General features: G+C 42.8%; 2 protein-coding genes, 1 long non-coding RNA gene and 9 other non-coding genes across 12 annotated transcripts; 11 read left to right on the plus strand and 1 right to left on the minus strand.

Moving 5' to 3' along the window:
* The first annotated feature begins 57 nt into the window (after positions 1–57).
* LOC121113430 lies at positions 58–2,476 on the plus strand. Its single transcript, XR_005862020.2, has 5 exons — positions 58–90; positions 1,106–1,154; positions 1,672–1,711; positions 1,984–2,020; positions 2,425–2,476. It is a non-coding gene; the product is annotated as an uncharacterized LOC121113430 (long non-coding RNA).
* On the plus strand, positions 706–783 carry LOC112532955. Its single transcript, XR_003076592.1, has one exon. It is a non-coding gene; the product is annotated as a small nucleolar RNA SNORD74 (small nucleolar RNA).
* LOC112532963 lies at positions 1,525–1,591 on the plus strand. Its single transcript, XR_003076600.1, has one exon. It is a non-coding gene; the product is annotated as a small nucleolar RNA SNORD75 (small nucleolar RNA).
* On the plus strand, positions 1,828–1,911 carry LOC112532945. The gene has a single exon (XR_003076582.1). It is a non-coding gene; the product is annotated as a small nucleolar RNA SNORD24 (small nucleolar RNA).
* On the plus strand, positions 2,263–2,345 carry LOC112532956. Its single transcript, XR_003076593.1, has one exon. It is a non-coding gene; the product is annotated as a small nucleolar RNA snR60/Z15/Z230/Z193/J17 (small nucleolar RNA).
* Positions 2,477–2,515: 39 nt separating the features above from the next.
* LOC112532957 lies at positions 2,516–2,599 on the plus strand. Its single transcript, XR_003076594.1, has one exon. It is a non-coding gene; the product is annotated as a small nucleolar RNA snR60/Z15/Z230/Z193/J17 (small nucleolar RNA).
* Positions 2,558–6,608, plus strand: LOC107053944. Its single transcript, XM_046898228.1, has 9 exons — positions 2,558–2,633; positions 2,755–2,775; positions 3,371–3,396; positions 3,828–3,877; positions 4,620–4,668; positions 5,182–5,226; positions 6,090–6,120; positions 6,305–6,344; positions 6,512–6,608. Exons 1-9 carry the CDS (start codon positions 2,558–2,560, stop codon positions 6,528–6,530), a joined length of 357 nt encoding a protein of 118 aa, XP_046754184.1. The 3' UTR covers positions 6,531–6,608.
* Positions 4,093–4,159, plus strand: LOC112532960. Its single transcript, XR_003076597.1, has one exon. It is a non-coding gene; the product is annotated as a small nucleolar RNA SNORD78 (small nucleolar RNA).
* Positions 5,034–5,112, plus strand: LOC112532947. The gene has a single exon (XR_003076584.1). It is a non-coding gene; the product is annotated as a small nucleolar RNA SNORD79 (small nucleolar RNA).
* Positions 5,467–11,136, minus strand: HEBP2 (heme binding protein 2). Its single transcript, XM_422283.8, has 5 exons — positions 10,641–11,136; positions 9,324–9,408; positions 8,834–8,969; positions 8,187–8,352; positions 5,467–7,880 (listed from the first exon to the last, which is right to left on the minus strand). Exons 1-5 carry the CDS (start codon positions 11,099–11,101, stop codon positions 7,706–7,708), a joined length of 1,023 nt encoding a protein of 340 aa, XP_422283.6. The 5' UTR covers positions 11,102–11,136; the 3' UTR covers positions 5,467–7,705.
* On the plus strand, positions 6,163–6,237 carry LOC112532954. The gene has a single exon (XR_003076591.2). It is a non-coding gene; the product is annotated as a small nucleolar RNA SNORD47 (small nucleolar RNA).
* On the plus strand, positions 6,376–6,454 carry LOC112532946. The gene has a single exon (XR_003076583.1). It is a non-coding gene; the product is annotated as a small nucleolar RNA SNORD81 (small nucleolar RNA).
* Positions 11,137–20,026: the final 8,890 nt, after the last annotated feature.

Raw genomic sequence — 20,026 nt, forward strand, 5'->3', positions numbered from 1 at the left:
CTTCGAGGTCACGTGACAACCATGGGGCTATATAAGGGGCGCGCGGGCATGCGGTCTGCCTTTCCGCCCCTGGCACGGAAGCTGGAGTGGGTATGTGGTTCTGTGTGTCCCCGGCCGTGTGGGTGTGTGGGATTATTCCGCCCAGCACCGATCCGGCGCGCTCGGTGGGCTCTGTGGAGGCCCTGCGGGTCGTTATTAGTTTGCGATGGGCGCTGGAGGAGGAGGATGGAGGCGGATTGTGGCGGCAGGGCCCGGCGCGCCCGTTAGGCCTCGGCCCGCTCTGAGGGACTGCGCGGCGGGCGGGCGGGAGGGGCTGTGTGAGAACGCGGCCTGCGCTGCCCGTGCTTTGTTTTGTGCGGGAAGAGCAGCTCGGGAGAGGTCGGAGCGATCCGTACGGGGAAAATGGCTTGGGGGCAGGCGGGCCTGCGCCTCGGCGCGGACACGAGCACCGGCTGCCTGCGGCGTGCAGCTCTCCTAAAATATTTCTAGGAGATAAGTTGTGTGCAGGCTGCAGTGGTGTGGTGGAGCTCACCATTGCTTGCTCGCGTGTAAATTAGTGGTTCCAGTAGATGCTGGGAAGGAGGGTTTGTGTGGTGTAAGTGAGGAGGTGCCCCTACCCCTTCATCTGGGTTGTAGGCTGAGCTCTAGAAGGCCTCGAACCTCCTGTGCTGCTGGAAGAGTATCAGAGCCCTCTTAGCATTCCATGTGCCCGCACATGATGAAAACTATGTTGGTAGGGACATCTGAGAGGCTGATGAGTACCAACATATCTGAGCTGGGCATGTAGCAGGGGAGGGAGGCAGGCATGCAGGCGTATGGAGTGGCTGAGGCACCACGTGCTCCTCGGGGAGCGCAGTGCACCTAATGGCTGCTGTAGTCAGTTGGAGTAGCTCAGTGATTGTGTCCCGTTCCTGGTAAGCAGTATGGGCTAGCAGTTATTTCTGTGGGTTTGTCTCCGAGTTGGCATCGTGTGAGTAAGGGGAAGCTTTACAGCAAGGCTCCGGGCTTTGCTTTGACTTGTAATTCATCCTTTGTCAAAGGAAACGTGTGACCATAATATCCTCAGTGTTAGTACAAAAGCTAACGCATGCTCTTTTGTTTTCAGTGTAAGATGAATCACTTACACTCCTCTCTCTTCTATGGCTTCAAAATAGGTGAGTGCCGTTTTTGGAATACAGAGATTAAATTGAAAAATACGTGCTGTGTAGGTGCACTTAGCACAACTAGCCTGGATTACTCTTATATCTCAGGAGATTACAGGACCAGTGTGAAGCAATTCTGATGTCTGTTAGGCAACTTTCATTCTACTGCTGGGAAAAGCCACGTGTTCCTTTGGTGGAAAGTGGATTTCAGGCTTTTGGTTCTGGAAAACTAGTTCAGCTTCTACCCAGACCAAGAGTGCAGTAGATATGTGTCTGTTCATTACTGGTATTTCACCATCCACACCAACAGATTGGAGAAAAGTGCTCAATGCATATTTCAAAAAAGGACCTGTACTGATTAGGGTTTGTCATTAAATTGGAGAGCCTGTGATGTTTTCAGTATTAGAGTAGTGGACAGAAGTGATTTCTGAAAACTCTGTGCTGAGGCTTTTTTCCATGCTTACTGTCACTGCTGGAGATACTCCCTAGTTCTGCAGGCATTTGATGATGTCCTATCTAACTTTTTCAGGCCTGCTGCTGAATATGAAGACTTGATGCTACTTCCCGAGGTAAAACTTATTGGAAAAGAAATCAAACATTTAGGGGCTTGCTGTTTGGATCTTATTTTTCATTTTAATTACCTCAGTGGGCAGACTTTATTCCCTGAGTTAAGTTAATCCTCTGGTGCCACAATGATGACTGTATAGTTTGCTACTCTTGACCAAGAAAATGATGAGAGCTCAAACCACCATAATTTCTATCTGAGGCACAGCGACTTAGGATTCACCTTGATAAAATATTTTGACCTTGCATTTACTTTCATAAGCTTTTTCTCTTCCAGGATTTGAATAATGCACTCACAGAAGAAACTTCATCTGGTAAGAAACTTTGTGCAGTCTGTGTCTGGGTTTGTTCTGTGTAGCTGCTGAGTCACTGCAGTGAAAATGGTGGGATGCATAAAATGGGATGGCAGTGCTTTGGGATTAATTGCCACTAAGGCACAGAAATGGGTACTTGTTAGTATTTCAAATACTCTACAAAGATTTTACATGTTTTATTTTGGGTAATTGAGCTTTTTGAAGTCCTTGCTGGATGACTGCTTGATACTACTACTCCAAAGCAGATACAGTGATGATAACATAGTTCAGCAGATTATCTCGTGATGAACTATGTTCTGTCTTTCGCTCCTATCTGATGTATCTAGCTGTTGTATCTAGCTCCTTGCTAGGGGGTCTAGACTTGACGAAGAAAGCTGAGGGAATCTGATTTTCTTTTGTTGCAGGCACTGGGGAAAAAAACAAGATGAATGTGCAAGGTAAATATTGCATTAACTACAGCAACACAAACTAGCTTTCTGTCCCTGACCTGTGAGAAGGCTGTGTATGATGACAACATAGTTCAGCAGATAACTTGTGATGATCACTCTACTGGTCTTTCGCTCCTATCTGATGCAGCCTCCTGTACCTGTGGTAACTCTGGCAGACAGCTCATGTGGGAAGCTTGGGTGAAAGAGTGTACTCACCATGTTGTTGCTTTGCAGTCTGCCCTGTCTGGAGATGGAAGAATGTATGTGCCCAGCAGAGCTAATTTACCTTTACTGATGTTGGTGAAGATGCTGCATTTATAACTGAAGGTAATTGAACATATTTTAGAAGGCTGCTGTGTTTGACTGCTGTGTTTCTGGACTAGGTCATCTACAGTGCTGCATTTAGGCTTGCATTTAGAGATTAAAGTGTTTGCAAAACTATATTGCTTCTGGAAAATTTGAAGCAAAGATACAAGTGCCTTAAGTATGCCCTATGGTCCTGTATACTTTCCAGTAAAGTAAGTAAAAATTTTGTGAAGTGTCAAGGATTTCTAGGGTGTTCCTGCTGAGACTAAATGCAGCAGTGCTAATTTAGTATCTGATATGCTTTTTCTGGTTTAGGCCAGCTTGAATGTTTGCATGGTGTTGAGGTCTCTGAGCTTTTTTTTTATTGCTACCTTTTGAAATTCTAGCAGTTAAAGGGTAAGATCCCAAAAATGCTGAGGGGAGCTGGGGGATAGATTTGGGCTCCCTTGTGGAAGATGGGAGTGTTGCAGTCTGCTGTAAATGATGTTGAATCAGGTCTCTGATCCCAGTGAGGATAAAACTTGACTAAACGCTGATACAGTATTTGACTGAGCTGGTTGTTCTTGAGCTCAGGATTTTTGTTGGATCACATCTAATGGCAGCTTTTCCTTTGCAGACTTCGGAGGTGTTTCTCATCAAGAGGTAAGTACTTGTTTTTAACTTTGAATATTAGCATAACAAATGTGGAATGTGCCTGTGAAATGAAATACCCAGCTGAGGGAGGAGAAAAGAGGGCAGTGATGGCTGCTACTTACATTCCAGCCAGACCAGAAGGATGTGTAAAAGAAGTGCTGGATAAGACCCATCCTACACAGACTGGCTTTGCTGAACTGCATGCGTGCTTGTGAAATTGTTGATAGCACATCTGGGTCCATCCTGTTCTCAAAACAACCGTAGCCCAGACCAGATAGCTGTTCAGTGACTGAATGTGTAAGCTGCCTGTGTGATGAGACATGAATACACTGACTTCAATCATGGAGGTCTGCAATTAGCTCTATCTGACTTCAGGCATCTGACTAGATTTCATTCTTCTGTGTTTGTTTTTGTGCTCTTCTGACCACTCTTTCTTCTAGTGCTGTTGTGGAGCTGTGAAGTGGAGCAGTTGTTTGTGCTACAGGCAAAAGTGAGTAGCCAGTGAATTTGTTACTGGTAATTACTGTGTGCATATGATGGGGAAGTGACTAGATGTTAGCCTCTAATTGTGATGCCATCTTGTAGCTGCAGGATTATTCTCTACTTCCTGCAGTAGATAATTCTATAGCAGCCATCAGGCTTCACCTGCCAAGGTAGTCTGTAAACAATGTGATTGTACAGACAGGCTAGGCATGTCTTACAGGGTTGTAATGATGTTGTCAAATGTCTGACCTGAAACTACTAATGTAGATTTCTTTTTTTTACTGAAAAACCCTGTATCTGGCAGTAGCCATAGCTTTGCTGATGATGACTAATAACTTGAAATGGGAAGGAATTCTATGTGGCAATGGATATAAAGGGAAACAACTTTTCTTTGAGGTTTTTACAGAGGTTGATATCTAGGGGGGTATAGAAAAAGTGCTACCTATTTTTGAACTTTTTTTAGTTTAGGATCTCTCCTAGAGGAGAATGCTTTGGAGGTAGCTTTGCTTTTTTTTTTTTCTGGGGTGGAGTTGTGGAATCTGAGTGCTTCTTTGCTGTCAGATAAATGGCAGGTGTTAGTCTGCTGATTGCATTTGTGAGCACCAGTAGCTTCAGTTCATGTGTGGAACCACCAAAGATGGGTAGTGATAATTTTAATGGGGGAAAAAAAGAAGGACTTTCTGGAAGTCTTCTGGTTGCAATACAACACTAGCATTGTACTGAAACTTATATTCTTGTGTTTATCTTAGATTTGAAAATGGAAGAACTGACCAAGGTTTTGTGACAGATACTTGCTTGGTAAGCTCTTTGCTTCTCAGTTGCCATAAAATTTTTAATGAGATGTGTAGACCAATTGAAATATGTAAGTGCTGTGTACTACTTGAGTTTCTATGGCTTGGAAAGAAAGAATGCCCAAGCCTAGCAGTGCAGAGCTTGCATCAATGACTGCTGCTGATTGAAAACAGTAAAGTTAGTTACTGTTTAACTGTTGGTTAAATCATGCAGTGAGTTTTTGCAGGGATTATTACTGAATAACGTGTAACTTACTTGTCTCTGTGGCAAGATAAGTTTTTTATTTGATGTGAATGGGGCAAAGTCTGAAATACCGAGCCTGTCCCATAAGGGAAAAACAATAGTAACAGCTTCAAGCTCCTCTAAGCATGTACTGTTCATGATGATTAGTTCTACACAATGGGAATCTCTCTGAAAGAGACTGAGGAGGACTCTTGATCTGAAACAGTACACGCATTTTAGGCTTTCTTGAAACACTGCCAAGCGGAGTGTTAATTAAAAAAAAAATCATTGTTACAGAGTGAAGCTGAAGGGGAGTGTGTGAGAAATAACACCAACTTTGAGGTAAGTTTAAACTAGAGTATGTTTTGGATGTTACAGAGGCCCAGTAATCTCTGGAATGTTGTGATAAGGCTAGTGGTGCATGAAAGTAGTTGTGTGTGTTTTGTTGTGAGTCTTGCACTCCCAGCTGTTGGGAGAATAAAACTGTGCATGGAGCAAGAATGACCTTTAGTTCTTCAACTTTAGTCACTGGAAAACTTAATGTCATCTGTTTGTATGAAGAAAAGACTTGGCCACAGTGGCTCAAAAAAACACGTTTTTTATTGCTTGGTATCTTCACACAGTAAAAATCATAAAAGCTGAATCAGTGGGGTCTACTTAAGCCAATGTGTTGACAATTTAATACAGCAGAATGCACAGCAGCAAGCATACAACTCCTGTCATAACGCCTACCTACCTGTATGGCTGTTCTGTGAACTGACACTAACACTGCTGCACACTTGAAGTGGAAAAAAGATATCCTGTAGCTGATACAATCTACTAAGAGTAGCAATAATCTTGCTTATGTTGGAGGTATGCAAACTTAAGATTGAGTTGAAGATGTAGGTTGCTGTAGCACTTTGTTCCAGAGGTTTTATGGGGCTTGTATTTTAGGTATCAACTCATTCCAACCAAATGACTTTCAGTTGGAGGGACAGTATCATTAAGCATGTATAGCCAACTGTTTTTCTGATTCCTCTGATGTTAGTGATTCTGTATTTCCAGTTCATTTAGGATTTATAAGCTTTTTTAATATTAGGTGTTACAAATTGAAGCTGTCAGTTGACAGCTCAAGTACAGCCTTTTTACAGGTTAAAATTAGTTTGATAGTTTATATACCCACATATAGTGATATCTTACTCTGAAACAATTTCTCTGTTTCTCAGGAAAGGACTGCTCTGTCTGCCACCTCACTGGGTAAGATAACACAGATTAATTCTCTCTTCTGAAAGTATTGGTAGCCACTGATGAAACTTGATTCTGCCAGATGAATTTCTGTGATATTACCATTTCCGTTCCATTCTTTCTGAGGTTACACAGCTGCTGAGAGGAACTCTTAGCAGGTGTGCCACTGCATGCTAAGTGTGTTTTCCTGCTTTAGGTGAGGATGTAACTTTGGAACTGTATGACCAAACAGAAGGGTGAGTGTAACTATTAATAACACTTAGTTGCTGGAACAAATGATGATTAAAACCTTAGCTTGAACTCTCTCACTGAACAGAGATGAAAACCTAAGGTCTGAGTTGTTCCAACAAGCTTCTTGTACTGGTTTGATGCCTTGTAACAATTCTTATGCCTTACTTAATAGGTGGAAGATCCCAGGATAATGGGTTGCACTTGCATGAACAGCATTAAAACAAGACTTTGTGGTGTTGATTGGAGCTAATAAAATCTTGTAAACTCTGCCTGTTGTTGTGAACTTCTTTCTGATTTGACTGCTTGCTATGAAGTAGCTCGTGGGTGTCTGATAAAAGCTACAAATACTTGGTTTAGGACAGGGAGCTAACAAGTTTAAGGAAATGCTAGTCCTGCAAGTGCTCTCTGCTGTAGGGTGTAGCTGATCATAGAATCATAGAATCGCTAAGGTTGGAAAAGACCCACAGGATCATCCAGTCCAACTATTTGCCCTTGATCAATGGTTCCCGCTAAACCATGTCCCTCAACACAACATCCAAACACTCTTTGAACACCACCAGGGTTGGTGACTCCACCACCTCTCTGGGCAGCCCATTCCAGTGCCTGACCACCCTTTCAGAGAAGTAGTATTTCCTAATGTCCAGCCTGAGTCTTCCCTGATGCAGCTTGAAGCCATTCCCTCTCGTCCTAATACTAGTGTTAAAGGCAGACTGGAGTTGACCTGAGCAATACCTTGGTTTGGGTAAAGCTTAAAAGAAAAATACCAAAAAAGTTTTTTTTTTTACAGAACCACCATAGGGCTTGGATTCTGTTAACACTTTTCCACTGGATTAAGTTTGGTCTGGTCAGTGGCATTAGTATGGGGCATGGCAGTGTCCACCCTCCATGAGGAAGGAAAAATACTAGCAGAGGTGGGAGACTTGGATAATCCTATTTTAAAGGTAGAAATGCTTGTATGGTACTAGGGCCTGTTAAGGCATATGACTGTTACCAAAACTCATTAATACCATTTTTTCTGAAAAACTTACGTTCTTCCCCCATCTTGTTGTGATGTTAAAGGAGAAGTTAGTGCTGTGAAGAACTTGCTCGTCAGAAAAACTAGACGTCTCAACTCCTACAAGAGTATTTTCTGATGCTTCCCAGAATTTTTCATTAAGAGGAACAAGATTGAGTTTCATCTCCTTCCCACTCCAGCTGGCATGAGCTATGTGAGTTTTTAGCCAGAGTAACTTCATCCTAGATAAAATGAATTAGAGATGTTCCTGTGTTCACATAAAATATCTTCTGCAGTAAAGCAAAAGCCATTAATAGGGTCTGTTTCCAGTCAGAGTTGATTAGTAACCACCTAGTATTCTCTGCCTCTGGATTACTTCCTAAAATACCACACTTCATTGTGCCTGTTAAAGAGCTTGAAGGGACTGTCATAGCCTGCTGTGTAAAAGAAATCTTCATGGAATGGTTGGCCTCTGTTTCTTAAGAGTTTAGCCAAGGCTTCAGCTTCTTCAGCGTATTTATCTGGTGAGGCAAATCCACTGAAGGACCTGGTGGAAGTAAAAAGGAAAGTTTTTTTTCTATTTTGTTAGGAGTTCAGGCCAAAATCCAACTTCCCTGCTTTGTTTTTTTTTTCCCCCAGAAGTGCTGAGGTGGAGAGACATCAGTATTTGAGCAGTTCTCATGCAGTTTGTAGTTAAGCTAGAGAGACCTTGCTGTCAGTGTACAGGTACAGGCTACACCTAAACTCCAGGCTCCCAAGTAGCAGGGCACATTCACTGTACAGTTTATAAACAAGTTGGTACAATTAGAATAGTGTGGGCTCTTAATTTGTCAGCTGCACCCGTGCTGCTTACCTGACAAAGATGGCTGCTGCCTTCCGCTCCTCAACAAACACATCTGAGTCAGTGGGCTGTGGTGGGGAGTCCTGATGTTCAAATGGCACAAAGAAGGAGATCTTGAAATCTGCACAGCCAGACTTTACCAGACATGTCACTGGCACAGTCATATCAATCTTGATTTCTAAGGAAGGATGAAAGATCCATAGTAAGCTGCAAGCAAAACCAGTGAATGCAAGTGTAAAGACTGCTGCAGGCTTAGCCTAAAATCAGGTGCTAAGGTGGCCTCAGTGTTGCAGCTGAAAAAAATCTGGTTTTTATGTTGATGCAAGGCTGTGTGCTGCATCATTCTGCTTCTATCTGCAGAGCAATTCTGTACTGACATAGTCATTGTCTGGGATGCAAGTCCTTCATCCTTATGTGGTCCTTTGAGCTTAAGTTTCTCACTTTGTTCCTCTTGTTTTTTATACATATAAGTCTGTATATATATATATAAATATATATGTAACAGGATGTTATAACAGGGCCCCAAGGGACTTGAAAGTGAAGGTATTAAGGTGGGTGTTAGACCCACACATGATGTGTGTCCCAAATCATGTGCTACCTTAAACTACTCAGCTTTATCCTGTTTGTGCTTCTTGCAGTTCAAAACCATTGTGTCCTACCTTTCTCATTCTTCCCTTGGATGTAGTGGAATAGTTTCCAGAAGCCCTGGCGCATTGCTTCCTTCTGGGTCTCTCCCTTAATGACTGTGCTGACCCACTTGGCTGTCTCATACTGGCGCAGTTCGGAGTCCTTTGCCTGAGAGGCAGCAGAAGTTACAGTGACCACAAGTTGAATACTAAAGATGACATAAATGGATAGCTATTCTTCCCAAATGAGCATTAAAGTATTGTGATCGGACATCCCCAGGCAGCCTCAAAGCTGCAGGCATGCCCCTGACATCAAACTTTGAAGATTTCATTGCAAAACTATGCTGTTCTGCCTTAGAACAAGTTGCTTAGAATTTACAAGCGTCCCTCTTCCCACTGCTGTTAGACACAAATAGTGTTCATAGTAACACTTCCTCAATGCTCATCAAAGAATCCCAAATCCACCGTAGCTCTGCAGCACCCTGGCTGTAGAGAATCTCCTCCCCAGGCCTTTACCACTTACCATGGTCTCTATTGAGCTCCACCTAGGGGACTGCAGATCCAGGGACAGAAATGTTTGCTTGAAGGATTTGATCATCTTGCCAGATCTGAAAAGCACAGTTCATTGGCCTCACTCCAGTCAATGCAGCATAAATGGGGTGTGAGAAAACAGTAGGGCTTTTCTGCTTAATTTCAAGAGGTTTATAATTCTTGTCATTACTTGCTGGATAACACTACATAACCCCTTATCCAGAGAAACTGCCTTTGTATGTTACAGCATCCTTAGTGTGCATTTCACGTTGCAAAAGCAGCATGTCATTAAGTCATCACGTGTCCTGATAATCAGGTCATAGCACGCTGCTCTCAAAGCACAACTTAATTGCGTGTGTTTTGGGTATTAGAGCAAGCTTTGAGGTTGTTTTGCATTTCTCTGCTTACAGCTGTCCTCACAAGAAGATGTTGCCCTGTGATGGCTTTTTTTTTTCATGGGCTTACAGCATTCAAGGTGGATGAATGTAATTAATAGCATCTGCCACCTCAGTGCTCTGAGTGATGAGGTGAAATGATGCCACCTCATTACCAGCAAAGACTGTCAGTGTTTTGTGCTGCTGAATGAAAGTGGTATCTAACATGAGTGATGGACCATATGCAATCCATGACAAATATATTTTAAAAGTCTTTGAGTTATGCTGCCTTTAACACAGTGGAAGCAGGAATCCAATTGCTTTGTTAGAAGCAAATGTGACCAATCTATACTGAAACTTAATACACGGGTATGTTTTATCCATTGCCATCCCAAAGACAAAGCTGATAAAACTTGGTTAGCACCTCACTTTATTTCTCTTTGCCATGCTTTGATAGGAAGCAGTTCTTTTCATGTGCTGGCTGGGTTCCCTAGCAGAGCAGTAAATGTCCCTCCATTTCAGTTGCTGTACAAGCTAATTTGATTTTCTAATTGCCAGTCCTGACACATCTTCAGAGCTGCTGCTCACAGAACTTTGTAGCTTTGTGACCAATAGCATCATGACTGCATGCGAGAAATACTTCTGAATTACATACATAAAACAGTTCTTTTTGGGGAAGAGAGGAAAACAAGTCTTCCAAATATACAGAGTTGAATTCATTCTTAGACCTACAGTAAAGCTTAGCTTTGGACTTTCTGTCTTATTAATATGTCTCCAACCCACGAAGGCTTTTCCTGTTGCAGTTAACACAGGGACAGAAAGCACAGCAGGCATCACCACAGCTTACACTGATGCAGTGAGTAAACGTAGCAAGAATATGCCATTCCACAGAGCTGTTAATTGCATTTGGAAGTGGAGAAAGTGGATGTACTTACGTTTTGGCGACTAGGCTGTCCCAGCTATTGGAGCTGCGCACACCCACGAGGTGCTCCAAGGCGGTGTTTATTTTAGTTCGCTCGGACTCCGCCCATGCCTCAGCCCTGCTGCAGGGGCTGCTGTTAGGAGAACCGGAGCTCTGGGTCTCATTGGAGAGCTTCCACACAAAGGCCGAAAGCTCCACCTCCTGCTCACCAGGCAACATTGGGTCCAGTGTGTGATGCGGCTCCATAAGCGGTTTCGCACCCTTGTGTAACTTCCATTGCTTCCATGGCGCTGTGCCTACTTCGGGCTGGGTCAGCAGTGGGTTTCGTGCTCCCAGGAGAAAGAACTGTACAAAAAATAATGTCACACCCCTCCAACTCAGGTCACAAGGTGATGTTAGAGAATGAGAGCTTTTCCTTTTTAACCCTGGAGTGAAATGGTGGGTACAGATCTGGCTGTAAACAGCTAAGACCATCCTCACAAGATTTCTGCTGACGTGTTATGAAAGGCACAGTGTTCTCTGATAGCTGGCTGTTTTGAATGGCATTTGAGGCTGGTCAGCCCCCTTAGCTCTTGGATGCGTGCACAAAGGGGTTATACAAAGCTATTGTGAAATTCTATTGTGTTTATAGTACACAAAGTGAAGCTGGACTCTCCATTTAACCAGCTGCAGCTCTAGACATATTTAGATGCCAGCACAACAGGGCAAATTAAACTTCACCATTTGATTTCTAAGAACACCTCTCATGTTTCCCACACTTGCTGCAGATTCCTTGCAGCTCGATTCACCCAAGCTCTCTGAGACATTTGAAATCAATAGCTGGGAATGACTTTTAACAGAACACACGCTGCATGCAGAGATTTATACCAGTGTGCTAGCTGATACACTTGTATTCTAAAAGGTTCAGTTAAAAAGAAGTACATGCAAGTAGCACTTGCAAACCTTTGTGTAATGCTGTGAAAATGGGGTTGTGTAAAGAGGAGTTTATTAGTTGAGCCTGTTAGAACATGCTAGGGCCTGAAACAGGTTCTATGCAGGCTCAGCACTTCCTATGGAGTAAACTGTTTCACCTGCGTTCTGCTTTGATCAAACAGGAAAATCATCACCAACATGTTTTGGATAAGGAGAAGCTGTTATTTCCTGGGGCTTGCATTGGAACTGCACTTGCTTGTGTAAGGTTAGCTGTTAAATTATTCTGTCACCCTAAAGTTCCTGTCAAGAGTGTGCTAGTAATTACTTTCTCCAGAGTAGAGAAGGCCATGGAAGGACTACACCCTGCCACACCACTTTGGTCCATCTCAACAGTTAGCCCTGTTCACATGTATGGAGGAGTATTGCCTTGAAAAGGAGGGCGACTAAAATGTAGATAAACACAGGCCCACTGAATTCTTGTTTTGTTTCTGAAGCAGAGAACAAACCCCCAGTCAGTAAGTATGTGCCCAGCTGATGTTTCTGTCCCCAACAAGGAGCTAACTGTTCCCAGTGGAGTAGCCTGAGGTTTGAGAACAATCATCAGTGTTCCCCCAAGAGGTTGTTTTTCAACCCTCTCTTGTTTCTCATGTATGCATTGTGAAGACGTGCCAACAGTTGTGAAGGGCAGCAGGGCAGCCATGAGGACATGTATTCAGTACGTAACCGTATATGCACCTGTATTATAAATACTTGGGGGAAGGGGCGGGATGTGAGCTGGCACATGGTTTTATCTCCAGGGTAAAACCTGAGTACACTGATCTGTAGCCATTGTCTGTTACACAGAAAAATAACATAAAAGAGCTGTTTTAGCACCTTGAGGTCCCAGTAGTGTGCAGAACATACAGACACAGACGTTCAACTGCATCCATGTACCACTGGTGTGTCTGTCTATCTCTACTACATGGGGAAAAACAAGCCGTGTCATAATAGAAGCTTTCATAAGTATGCTTACATAAATATCAACCTCTCCTTGTACACTACTAATGCAAACATAGGTAAAAGACTTATTGCTCACAGAAGAGCTCTAAAATATATTAATTAAACAGTTGATATTCAGTATCTCATATAGATGTATGTATGTGTGGGACTTGGCTGGTATTCTATAGAATAGCTAACAAAGCAATATTTTTCTGTACTGTAAGCTCAAGAGGTAGTAATGAGAGTAAAAGCTCACAGGCTGTAGCTTGCTGTTTGTCGCTGTAACTTTACTATTTTCAGAAGATACTTCTGTGTGCTCCAGTGCTGTGCACTTGTACTTAAGTCATGGTATTTCGGGCTACCAACTTCTATTGGATAAATATAAGGACAAGTCTGTGGTACTGGTGGTTTCCATTTTTCCTCTATGTAGGCTTAGCTACACTCGTCATTAACAAGCTTAGACAAGCCCTTAAACAACATGCTGTAAAGCAAAAACGCTTAGGTTCGTTCTTTGTCGTGCTTACAATCACTGCTGTCAAATGCATACAAGTGTTCTTTAAGTCATCTTTATTCCTAGGGGTGAGCACACGTTGCTTGCACGAACTGATGAATCTTTGCCACTGGCCTAATTGTGTCAGCATTAGACAAACTCATGAAAAATGTTTAGTTACAGTATAGTTAGTGGTAACTTTAAGTCATGTTCTTCTAACTGGGAAGTCTGTATAGTAATATGAAAAAAAGAGTGTGTAAGGGGCTGAGAGGAATGCACGCTGCTCACATGCTCCACGCAGTCTTGCTTTCCTGCCTAAGCTTCTCCCAGCATCAGCTACTCTTCCACTTGGTGATGATTCTGATTTAAAAGAACTGGGAACCTTCAGGTGTAAATGCATTTACTTTTGCAAACACTCACCAGTTGCTGCTGAAGCTCCTACTTCAAAACAGAGCAGTTAGGCATGTGATGTTTATAGTTACTAAAAATAATGGTCTGAGTCTTTCTAAATGATTAAATGATCCTTGCCTTTCTAATTCATCTGCCTAAAGAAACCTCTTATTTCCTTGCTCTAAAGAAAGAGAAAACCTTCTAGCAAGTTCTATTTTCTCCTCATTTCCAGTAAGGGAATGGGAGTAACACAGGACTACCACCTCCTGAAGAAGCAGTTGAATGTACTGAAGTACTGTTCCAAGAAGTCTCCGTATTATCCCTTTTAAATGGAGGATCTCTCTAACGAGGTGGTGTTTGGACCTTGTGCCGTAACATTTTATGTCAGTACAGCAATTTGGTTGGTCATTATTTGGTTGGCCTTCAGCCAGAAATCATTTGCTTTCTGAAAATGCCTGTATGGATTTTGTCCATGTGCTTTTTTTGCCTGTTACAAGAGATGCATGAAACTATTGCATCACCCTTCTACCTTGAATAGACGACACTTTTGCTAAAGCAATTCTCATCCTAAGTTGATGATGAGTATTGTTTTTTCACTACATCAAGATAGCCTTTGTGAATGAGACAACAGCTGTTCAATGAGAGCACTATCTAAAATCTTTCCAAATGAGTGACTTGTTGCAAGTGGTTCACTTCATCAGGGTTTGTATGGAACTCACTGATCTTGTCCAAATAAAAAGCATCCTACATCCAGCACCACTACAGAGCATTTCTGACTTGGGGTTTTGGAAGATTTTTTTGCTGAAGGTCAACATTTCTGAATCATTCTAAGTTTGAAGAATTAATCCTAAATTAATCCTCGCAGCTTCCGTGAGGAATCTCCCTAAAGCTCCTTCTCTTCTGTCCATAGAGCCCAAAGAGACACTGGAAGCTTTCTCAGCTTAATACACTGCTTTATTCATTTGGCTACTTTCCAAAATAAGAGTTATTTTTAATATGCATCTGTTTAGGGATCTAGCTGTCAGCTGGACCACAGGCAACTCCTTCAGGAAACTTCTTTAGCCAGCGTTAATATGGCTAAATAATGCAGAGAAAACCTGCAGCCCCCTTAAGTGCTGGAAGGATATGGACTGAATTCAGTTTCCCTTACCAGTTTATCCTGGTTCTGCTTTTGACAGATTCTACTCAGAAACATGAACACGAATCAAGGGGAATCTTCATCTTTGAGATGTTGTAGTGGTATTTTTGATATTTTTAATTGTATTTAACAGTGACATAAGACTGTCTCTGATAACAGCTGTAGCCTAATGTAAGAGAGAATATATATTCTCCTTTGCAAACACAACTCTGAAAATTAAAGAGCCAGATATCAGTTGTCTAAGGGCATTACTTAGAGCAAAAGCAGCTCTAAGGAGAACAGCTACATACTGTTGGTTTCTTACCAACGGGGAAGTCAGCTGTGTTTGAAAGTGTAGTGTTTGAAGTCACCAGCCATCCATACCACAAATAATGTTCTCCAGAAATGAGGAGAATGATGTTATTAACAACCACAGCAGCAGCCCAAGGCCTCTTACCTTCTAGGCAGGCTCTTCAGAAGAAGGTGGGCATTCAGTATCATCCCCAAAAAGGCTACTTATATCTTCCAGCAGTCCCTCAAGCCTGTTGCCCTGTCTTTAAAGGCAGAAAAAGAGTGGTTCCACAATTTCTCTTTTGCTCCATCTTCCCAGTCTTTAAGGTGATGTCTTCCTTCCATTATTGTTTGCCCGCTTTCGCCTTCTACTTCTATTTTTCCCTCCTTCTCTCCCTCTCATTCTCAGCTTTCTCCAATCTATATGCTGCATGGAGTGACACCACCTGACAGCTGCTCTGCTCAGGGTCTGGGATAAGCTCCTGACTCTGCTTGTGGTTATGTGATAATGGGACAGCCCCAAGTGTGAAAAAGACCCAGGCACACAGAAATTTCCACTTTCTCTGAAAACATATGAGGATATAACTGAAAAAGCAGCATGCTTCTTGCTGGGGGTCTTTCTGTTTTGAGGTCTTGAGGAATACAGATGAGGACCACTGTGTATCGTGTAATGTGAGGCAGAACGTGGAATCAATTTCAAAGTCCTTGCAATCAAGTTGTGAGTGTAGTTTTTGGCACACACTGGTGTTAGTGATGCATAGCAGTAGGAAAGTGTTCTCTGACTGAGGACTTGTCTACTAAGGTTGTTCCTGATTCTTCTTGCATGAGTATGGATCATATCAGAACTTTTCCCATCTTCTAAGGATGGGGATTTTGGTAATGAGTGTGGGGTTTTGGTAGGCATTTTTCTTGCTTAGATTATGCAGTAAGGCTTCCTGATGGGGCTTCTTGAAGAACCCAGTCTCTCTCCTTTCCAAAGATGATCCAATACTGCTTCCTGCAGCAGATGGCACTGTTGTTTGTGTTCAGAGGTGAAGTTTGCTTTGATTATAAATTCCCTCAAACCCTCTTGGTTGCCAGGAGTCCCTTTGGTTCATTAATGGATCCACTGTATAGCAACAGATCTCTATAATTCTAGAGCCTTGCATCTGACTATTCTCTAGTATCTATTAGTGAATGTCTCTGGGGCCATTAAGTATTTAAACGCCTTGAAATCTGGAGGTTTAACACCTTGGCATGTCAAACGTCTTTAATGCGGCAGGTACACGGGTGAATATCTGTGTCAGAAAAATTAGGAAAAACATCACATCAGCTTCTCAGATACTGAACTTCTGAGTGCCAGTAGCCAAGAGAGTGTTTAAGGGAATTTCATCACTTTCACCAGTAGTACTTTCTTGAGTTTCTGCGTCATTTAGGCCTTGGTACTTGCAGTTATCTGAAAATAGATTTGGGTCAGAATATTGTCTTTGAAGGAAAAGTATATCTGGTACATTTATTTACTTCAGGGACAAATAGAAGCAGAAGTGTATTCTAATTATGCCCAAACAGAACTGTACACATGATAGCTTGAGAAATGGGAAAATCTGGATCTTTGGGCTGTGTAGGTGGTTTGGGGAAGGTAAAATTAAAGGACAGAGGTGTTCAATTGTAGCCAATGTAGAAAATGTTGGGGATGTTAATGTAGAAACAGCAACAAAAAGCACAGCAATCTAATGTCCTTTGGAGGAAAATTGGAGTACCTTTGGCTGACCTACCTTAGCAGATCAGTGATCTGAATAATGAAGCAAGTTCTCAGTAGCTATGTCAACTCACTATCAGCACAGGGCAACCTGGCTCTGCCTCTTGGCACAAAAAATCTGATTCTTAAATGTTTATAACTCCCCTAATTGAAATTGAATTGATAGATGGGGTAATTTAGGTAAGCTTTTGACATTGATGTTCATTTATTTTCCCATTGGAAAAAAAATATACTTCTATAAAACCAGATTTTTATTCCTGTAATTGCTTTGGAAAAAATAGCCACTGTTTTTTGTTGTTTTCATTGGTGTCCTTACCATCCTCTGAGTGTTGGCACCACTGAGACTTTACCACTTCTTTCTGTGGTTACCGGGGTGATGCTTTTCCGGTCACTGCACAGCATGCTGCAGCTGCACACAGCCTAAACCTTTCTTCTGCCTTACCCAAAATTTACAATGCAAATGTTGGATTCTCTCCTGAATACAAGTTCTCTTGTACTTTCCTGAATATGAATTTCCAGAGCCACTTAAGCCTTTCTAAATGTGTATTTTTGGCATTAAACACACTCTTAAAATGAGGATAAAGGAGAGGAAGTATTTTAAATGACCTCAGTAAGCGCATTTCTTCTTTCTCTCAGGGGAAACATCATCCTTAGGATGCTGTACTCACATGCACATCATTGGCACTTCTGATTGCTCAATTGGTGTATTGGGATGGCAGGATTTTACTAGATGGACAAAAGTAAAGGATGGGTGTGAGTTTCAGCCTAATGAGTCTCTTGCATTGTTCAGGAAGAATTCTCTTTTGTGCAGGTGTTAATTTACTGATGCTTGGAGGAGGGTTAGTAATTATCCACTCTATTATATACTACTGTGGAAGTGAACTTATGCTGTCCTTCAATCCACTCTTGAACAGCTTGCACATCAGTTTTAGTTGAGGTGCAGTTCCCTTTGCTTTCTTCTGGTAATTACAGAGGGCTTTATCAGTGTAAATATCTGAAAGCCTTACAGTCTCTACTGTCGTTTTCTTAATTACATTCTTTCTGAAATAAGCAAAGACTGACGTGAAACACAAAACCCTCACCTAAGGGGTGGGGGGGAGAGAGCCATGGTCAGTGAGGGGAGTCAGAAACAGTGAGCGTGGCTTAGAAAGATGCAATAAGACAGTCCCAAACCTCAGCCAGTTCTGAACTGGGGAGGTAATGGGCTGGGACCACTGTAACATTTCTCAAACCCACTCTTAAGACTATCCTAACCCCCCTATAGGCAGCTCTAAACCATATATCTCTTCTAGATTGCTTAAAAATCCTTTAATCAGCTCGGAAGAGCTGTAAGGACAGCTCACTGTTGCCACGGTAAGGCAATTGCCTCAAAACAGATGTAATTTACACAACTTCGAATGGTCTCTCAAGCACTCTAAAACTCTTTCAATCAGCTTTAAACTGCCCCAAAATAGTCCTAAACATCTCAAAAGATTTATTGCCTTTAAAATGCCGTGAAGTTCCTGTAAAGAGCTCTAAAGATCTCAGAAATCACCCAAGTTCCTCCAAAGGTCCTAAGAAGCAATCTAAGCAGTTCTGAGGAGCTGTAATATCCCTATAAAGAGTGCTCTGGTCCTCTAAACTGCCCTAACATCCTTCTAAACCTGCTCTAAGCAACTTTCAGATTCATCTGATCGTATCTAGACCCCTTCTATACTGATCTGAGAACCTCTGAATTTCATTTGGGTCGCTGCAGTTCCTTCAAGGACCTCTCAAACTGCTTGGAGATGCTTTGAGATGCTCTAAACCCCTTTGGGCAGCTATGAAACACCTCGGATAGGCTCTTAAAGAGCTGAATTACACCCCCTAACTTGCTCCAGGCAGTCTTTTAAAATTATTTAACTATTTCTAAAGCATTCTAATGTGCCACTAAACCAGTCTGGACTTCTTTAAACAGCTTCAGAATCAGCTATAAGCAATGGTGAGAAGCTATATACTCATCTAAAACCTCCACTCTGCCTCTTGAAAACCCTCTAAACTGCACTAATCTAATCTAAATTCCCTTACACTGCTTTAAGCAATAATACAGTGGGACAAAATAGCTCTCAAAACCCTCTCAATCTCCGTGCAACTGCTCTAGAGCTCTTTTCTGCAGCTCTTTTCTGCAGCTCTGAAACTTCTTTTCCAGAAATAACACTTAAGCTTCTCTTTGGGCCTTTAAAGCTCAACGATGCTATCAACTCCACACCTCTCTAAGTGTACCTAACTCCTTTAAAGCCCCTACAGACTGTTCTGAGCTGCTCTAAGGACGTCTGGAAAAGGGAGAAAAGTCTCAAAGAAATGAAAAATAGATGTGCTTTATGACAACCTGCTCATGGAACCAAACAGCACGAGAAGTGACCGCTGAGCGTGAACAGCCCACAGTGAGCATATTTTGCAGTGGAGGAGGAATACCAGAGACCCAACCACCTCTGAGATCGTTATGTGACTGCATGAAAAATGTGCTCCCGGAGCACGCAACAACAGGGCATTGTTCTGCAGGTTACACAAACATAACTGAGTCTTCTGTGCCTGGGCAGAGTTCTTGAGGGTCTTCAGTGGTCCTCTGGGGAGGTGTCCCCCTGCTTGCTTTGAGCATGTTTGGGCACGGGTTCTGGGAGGGCACCTGGTCTCCATCTGCATTCTGCTGATTGGTTGCTGTGTTGGACTCGTTCTCCTGTCTCAAGGATGTTGCTCTTAGTATAGAAGTCTTGTGGTCAGGAAGGATATTTGTTTGGCGGGCTAAGGGAGCTGGGCTTGTTCAGCCTGGGGAAGAGAAGGCTGCGAGAAGACCTCATGGCAGCCTTCCAGTACGTAAAAGGGGATTATAAACAGGAGGGGAATTGACTTTTTACAAGGGTAGGCAGTGATAGGACAAGGGGGAGTGGTTTTAAGCTCAAGGAGGGAAGGTTTAGATTGGATGTCAGGGGGATGTTCTTTACTATGAGAGTGATGAGGTGCTGGAACAGCTGCCCAGAGAGGCTGTGGATGCCCCGTCCATCCCTGGAGGTGTTCAAGGCCAGGTTGGATGGGGCCCTGGGCAGCCTGGGCTGGTATTAAATGTGGAGGTCGGCAGCCCTGCCTGTGGCTGCAGGGGGTTGGAGCTTCATGATCCTTGGGGTCCCTTCCAACCCAAGCCGTTCTATGATTACCATAGATAAGCAATACATCTGGAAGCAGCTATCACTTTGAGCAAGCACCTTCATTAGTCAAAACGGCAGGTATTTAAGGATATTGGTCTTATCACAGCACAGATCAGCAGTACATCTGGAAGTTCCAAGCAGAACTGTAAGCCTGAGCAGAACTGGCAGATAACTTATTCTAAGACATCAGCTGTAGAAACCCAGATGATTCTGCCGGGAGCATAGAGAGGGCGGTGATGTGCACTGCTGCCTTCCTCCATGGGACCAGACGCCGCGCTGCATGTGCCACACATCTGGTAAAGCTACATGCGGGGGAAGCAAA

The sequence above is a fragment of the Gallus gallus genome, chromosome 8 (genome assembly GCF_016699485.2).
Source record: "Gallus gallus isolate bGalGal1 chromosome 8, bGalGal1.mat.broiler.GRCg7b, whole genome shotgun sequence".
NCBI classification, from domain to species: domain Eukaryota; kingdom Metazoa; phylum Chordata; class Aves; order Galliformes; family Phasianidae; genus Gallus; species Gallus gallus.

Bases quoted from the DNA above. Each gene is read 5' to 3' on its own strand.
- LOC107053944 (XM_046898228.1), top strand. From the start codon at position 2,558: ATGATCACTCTACTGGTCTTTCGCTCCTATCTGATGCAGCCTCCTGTA. The intron at 2,634-2,754 runs GTGGGAAGCTTG...ATGTTGGTGAAG, and splicing joins AACTCTGGCAGACAGCTCAT to ATGCTGCATTTATAACTGAA. The intron at 6,121-6,304 runs GTAAGATAACAC...TTCCTGCTTTAG, and splicing joins TCTGTCTGCCACCTCACTGG to GTGAGGATGTAACTTTGGAA.
- HEBP2 (XM_422283.8), bottom strand. From the start codon at position 11,101: ATGGTCTTAGCTGTTTACAGCCAGATCTGTACCCACCATTTCACTCCA. The intron at 9,409-10,640 runs GTAAGTACATCC...TGTGCTTTTCAG, and splicing joins GACAGCCTAGTCGCCAAAAC to ATCTGGCAAGATGATCAAAT. The intron at 8,970-9,323 runs GTAAGTGGTAAA...GCTGCCTCTCAG, and splicing joins GGAGCTCAATAGAGACCATG to GCAAAGGACTCCGAACTGCG.